Consider the following 6,000-nt stretch of genomic DNA (forward strand, 5'->3'; position numbering starts at 1 on the left):
TGTTGTTGTTGTTGTTGTTGTTGTTGTTGTTCTTTCTGTTGTGGTGGAGGAGGAGGATGAGAACAAGTAATATATAACTTGCTGAAATAACGACTTTCTGGTGGTGGTAACGATAATGATGATATTGTATACGTTTTTGATAAAGTAATGCACTTTTTAAGAATTCCACATGTAAAATTTCATTTCCTGCCAAGCCGCGACTCCCTGGTTTATATTGAGTCTTTCCGCCGTCTTGTCTCAGAATTCAAGAACCTGTGCCGCAACAAGGAGAGAAAACGCCGCTACACTACCATGGTGTCACGAGCAGACTCGTTCCAGAGCTCCACTCACATCACCAAAGTATAAAACTTCACGTGCGGTCTCAGAGCCGGTCCTCCGCCCTCACGGTCCACAGCCTGCCTTCCGCCGGCTCCCAGCGGCATCTGCAACAGGCCACCGTGATTCAGATCAGAACATCAACATCATCATCGTCATTGGCAGGACCGGTCGGCAGCAGCCGGAAGTGCACGGTCATCGTCGAAGTCGGGCGATGAAGGGCGTTGCAAGAAGCTCTCAAGGCTGCCTTATCATTCACCAAGGTTCAAAATTGATGACCAGTGACTCTTCTCAAGTCCTCTTGGTGACAGGATGCCCTTCCTGAGCAAGAGCATTCTATGACATCGCTGTGTGGCTAAAACCATTTTAAACAGTTCTGACCCTAAAAGAAAAATAATTGCTTTGTTGTTTTTATTTGTCAACTTTCGCACCGTTCCTGTCCTTTGATTCTTCCGGACTCATCGTTTCCTTAATCTTCGAGAACCATTTCTTTTCTTTACGTCAGTTCAAAGACAAATGGCCCCTTCAGAAATGAAACGTCTATGGCTAGACCGCGCCATGAAATAGCTATTAAGGGGCATTTTTTTCATTTCCGTCTTTGAGTCAGAAGAGCCCTGCAGTAAATTGTCATTTGGTTTTTTTCTTAAGGGGATGGGGGAGCTAAGTCTTAGCATCACCGCGCTCACCGATACAACTAATAAGAGAGAGAACAGAGCTCGAGTGAGCCGCCAGTTACCCTTCCACTTTTCTTCTGCAGTCATCTCTTCTTCTCATTGTGATGGTGAAGACATAATATTTGTTTGGGCATGAGCTGGGGGTGCGAGGGATAAAGCTTTCGGTATTGCAAGGATTTTTATGAGTTTAAAACCTAACCCTTAGAGCGTCTTTTAGCGTCTTGAAGAATGAGGAAAAATTATGTTTTCGGATTCCACCTTTCCACCCACTAAACAGACTGATATCACATGAAATACACCCCTGTTTTCCTAATTATTCCTCAAACACTTTACCCCAACCCTTACAGGAACAACTGCTGCACATGCGAATCTCTCACAAGTTTTTGTCTTATTTATTTCCCCCCCCTCTCTCACTCTGTATATAATAAATTAAAGTGATGATGTGTGCTTAGCTATGTGATCACGATTCTTTTTGAAGGAGTGGAGGACATAATGACAATGATGATTTGGCTTTTTTTTTCCTTCGATGAAATTTAAGCCACGGCAAAACGCTTTTTGTCTTAAGCTAGTTCTAACTGGGGACAGTGGCTTTGCTTTGTTAAGTTTACAAGAGGCCGTTTTTGTGTTTCATTATGTGAATTCCAGACCGTGTTACGTGCAGGACATGACATTAACTGAAAAAAGCAAAGGACGTTATTGTTATTTTGTGGATTATGAGAAGACTGCTGTGCAAGGGAAATATATATAGTCTTTAAGCTTTGCATTCCCACTACGTTTTCTGCAATATTTAATAAATGTTTTTGAGGGAAAAGTGGGGCTTTGAAAATGGAATTTCCTGCGAATCTTTATGCAAGCGAGTACTAAAAAAAGGGGAGTTCATATTAATATTAACCCTTGCTGTGTTTGCGATTCTCTGTTCATTTTTTACCCTCAACACTGCGTAATTACCTCTGGGTGGTTGGTTTATTTCATAGGTATTCCATTTCAAGCTATAAAAGAGTGAGAGAGGTGGTTACCAAAGTACCTACAGAAAAACATGTTGTAAGAATGTGTCACATCTAAAATGAATGGCCTCGGGCGGGATTCGAACCATGGCTATACAGTCGTCACAACCATGATCACAAACAAGCGTGTCATCACCACCCCCACTAGACTCCCTCTCCCCGCCAACTCACACACACACACACTTACCAATATTTGAGATCGCCGCTTACCTCCTCAATGCTTGCTGATGCTTACTATTTTCTTGCTTGCTATGGACTGTAAGGGCTCGAACTAAATGTTATCCTTGTTTTTGCCTTTTGATGGCGATTCGGTGGGACATGGAGGATGTGTAACCAACCTATCATTCGTTGTACAACTTGTTATTTTTCTTATCCCTGTCCATCTAATATTATCATTCATTTTTCTTTAAATTTTCTGTGCCTGTATTGTCCTGTCATGGTTGATCTACGTGCACATTGTTGAGATCGTGCATTTCACACCACGTGACCTACTTGTCGAGCAAAAATGTGATGGGAATGAATATGACACTTCAAGAAAGCAGGCACGGTATATAGAAATATTAGGTTCTCTGGTTTGGACTAACATCATCCTGCCTATGGCCTCTAAACGACACAACGAGTCTTGAACAAGGGAAGGCACTCTCAAAACACCTTTCACGGGAGACAATTCTACCGCTGATGGGATTGACAAGCGCTGGGTGAATCTCCTGTCGGTCTAAAGATTATAAACCACAAGGTGTGTAGTGTTTGTCAGTACTCCTGACACGCCAAAGTAACAGTAGATTCTATAAAACACACATGAGAAATGTCACAGCAATGTTTCTGTCTAAACTGCACGTCTAGAAACATGTCAAAATAACTGGTAGAGTTCATCGGAAAACATGGTTGAGTTCATCCAACGCCATGACTTAGCTCACCATCCAATAAAATTGTTTGCAAGATCTTACACTTATCTAGCAATGAGAGATTAATCTCAGTCATCTGCTTACCAGTTGGTTTTAAATACAGGCTGGTAAAGAAACCACTTCCATGTGGTCTGAGTACATTATCGCAAAGGACTGGAGGTGGTGATGTGATGCTGTGTACTACAACGTACATGTAAGGCCATGGACAGCAATAAACAGGACAAAATGAAGGAAGTTTAGAGAAGAAATCCTGAAGAATAAAGATTCCAAAAAGAGTCGAACTCTAAGGATTTAAAGAAGTGATTTTAAGGTCACGAACTCACAGAACAAAAACTTCAAAAGTGTCAAATTCCACTTCTACTCAAATCCACAGTTAGGTCCAGACTGAGACTGTAACGAGCTCAGTAACGGCAATTGTTGTCTTACTCATCAAACTGGTGACTCTAGAGACCGGAGGACTGTGTCACGTGCTCACTGTATCACGTGCCTATGTGTGTTACTTTGCGACGAGTGGTTCTCTCTTCTTCTTGTTAATGAGAGAGGAATACGAATTGACCTTTGCCCTGGTGTGCAGCTTACGAGCATTTAATACCCTTCGTTCGTTAAACCCTTTAAAAAAATTGTTCGCCGTCATGTTCGGAGCTTTCACTTAAACCTTCTAAATCCGGGAACATAATATTTATTGTCCAATATTCAATCAGGTATGACAACTTTGAACATGGCGGTCATATAAAAGAATCTGTAAAAAATAATCACATATTTGACAAAATATATTCGGGTAAGACTGCTCCTGCCCTAGCGTAAAATCCGTCTTTGTCACTGAGAAAATGAAAGCCGCTTGTTATATCCTGGGAAGGAGATCAGGGGCAGACGGAAAATAAAAGCCGTTGGTGGGCTTTGTGGGCTTTGTGGGCTTCTGTCTCGTGACAATAGTTCCCTGGGGCCAGGGGCAGAATCTCGTGAGTAGGGGGATGCGAAAAGTCAGCATAGCGGGTCATAAAATGTGTGATCTTTCTGACTGCTTTGTAAAGTATTCAGCTACGTTATTCTCTCTGCTCTCTGCCCCGACTTTCGTTTTCCTACTGACTAGGGCGGCGCATGCACTTAGGGTAGTCTGTCCTCTGCACATGTAGTGATCACCCTCTATCCTAACCCCAACCCAAACCCCAGCGCAAACATAGGTGGTCATCTTCGAAGCCCACGATGTAATGAGAAATAAAATAAAAGGCAAAGATGTCCGGAATAAACAAACAAAACATGGAACAAATCCTAGTAGTGTTTTTTAAATATGTAATGAGAATCGAACCTATGGCTTTTGATCCCCACCTCCCTAAAAAAAAAAAAGCTGCTGTGCTGCAGTGGCATAGCAAAATGCGAGCAACATGTAACTGTATAAATATCGGCAAGCCGCACGATTCGGTAGGGAAAGAGAAGTGTCCACTCCAAGTTCAACTGTAGAAAAGGGTATTTGTGAAGAATGTCTAGAATCCAGTAAGAGAGGAATGTTGAAATTACAAGAAACTACACTAAGAACAAAACTAGTTACACGTATTGGGATAATAGTTAGTTGAGTGTCCTCCTTTGTATAATCAAAGATGCCTTATACAGAGGCATCGAAATACAGACATGATGCTTCACCAACAAGTAAGAAAATCTTATTTCTGTGAAATATTAACTTCGAATATTCTTTTCTGTTATTCTTGCAAGTTTGCTTAATATTGTTAATATTTATGCGACTTTTAATGAAACTATATGTCGCCTGCCACGTCGTACTCTACAACGTAGCCATTCTCACACCCATGTCCGGATTTCTGTGCTGATGTGCATGTGAGGACTAAACTTAGTCTTAAGTCGCTAGTCCTAAATGTAAATCGGCTTTGCTAAGTTTGGTCCAAAAAGTCGACCTAACTGCGACTGAAGACTCATTTTCAAGAACATACAGGCAAACCAGCACAAGTGATGTCTGTAAGTTGAGACTGAAACTTCAGGCTTCACATCAACGATGACATGCACCCAGGCCCTGGAGTTAAGTGTAAAGTGATCTGTCATTACTTATTTGTGTTGCTGTTTGATGTTCAATTAATATTGCTTTCTAGATTATTGTCAATCTCCAAAATCTTCATAAGTTCCAAAAGGTTGTTATTGTTAACGTTTTTAAAACATTCACAACTGTAACAAGCAAGCATTTGTTGATTGTTGATCTGCTTTTCTCCTGCTTTCTGCTTAAATGGCAGACAAAGGTCATGTTTTGTAGAAGGATTGAATTATTAATGCCCATAAGTCCTGTTATATGTTTCATGGGTGAGAAATGTTGGCTCCAGCAGACCTCCATGGCCCTGTCATCCACCCCACCCATTGCTGGTATCTGCTGCCGCCAAGCATCTTGGGAAATGTGATCAAAGTGCTGCGAACTCATCATATCCATAAAAATCAGTCAAGTCCTTAATGACTGGGAATCGTTTTATTCGTGTTGTAGACTGTGGTTAACATAATATATATATATATTCTATAAGGGTATTTGCTCATTTTTTTCAGTTGATCGCTAGCTATGTCGAAAATGTTCAGTGGGTATGAAGATTTTGCTAACTAGCGATTAACCATTATCTCCTTTATCATTCATTATTGAACAATTACCCGTTATTTGTAGGATCATTTACCATTATCCAGATGGATGATTTACCATGAGCTATTTCATGAACTGTATCAATGTTGTGTGGACATGTTGATCCAGAGACACGAGTAACAGATTCACAGTGGTCTATTGCAGTGACTGTACTGTTTGGTGTAATTTCTCATGATGGTTATTCGACTATCGGCTGTTTTCGTTCTTGAGATGTGCATATGCCTTTTCTGTTTCTTTGATTCTGTTTGTTGATCAATAAACCAGTCACTCAACCAGCCAGTCATCTTAATCACTAAGCCAGCTAGTCAGAAACTGGTGATTTCTGAATTTGTTTTTCGTATTTTTTTCTCACCTTTCTTTCTATCTGTGTGTGGGGTGTGTGTGGATTTTTTGTTGTTGTTTTTTTGTTTCATATTTTGATGAGCTCCTCTCCTCCTCTTTCCTTTTCTTTCTTTGTTTTGTTTATTGTGTCTTTCATT

General features: G+C 40.8%; 1 protein-coding gene across 5 annotated transcripts in view; it reads left to right on the forward strand.

Annotated features, from left to right (window-relative positions):
- LOC112569995 (QRFP-like peptide receptor) overlaps positions 1-5,796 on the forward strand; it is an 83,619-nt gene extending 77,823 nt beyond the window's left edge. For all 5 annotated transcript variants that reach the window (XM_025248161.1, XM_025248143.1, XM_025248179.1 and 2 more), the window contains exon 7: positions 242-5,796. In XM_025248161.1, the coding sequence (XP_025103946.1) occupies positions 242-345 (104 nt within the window). In that variant the 3' untranslated portion in view covers positions 346-5,796. The remainder of the gene's footprint in view (positions 1-241) is intronic.
- Positions 5,797-6,000: the final 204 nt, after the last annotated feature.

Source organism: Pomacea canaliculata, linkage group LG1, assembly GCF_003073045.1.
Source record: "Pomacea canaliculata isolate SZHN2017 linkage group LG1, ASM307304v1, whole genome shotgun sequence".
Taxonomy (NCBI): domain Eukaryota; kingdom Metazoa; phylum Mollusca; class Gastropoda; order Architaenioglossa; family Ampullariidae; genus Pomacea; species Pomacea canaliculata.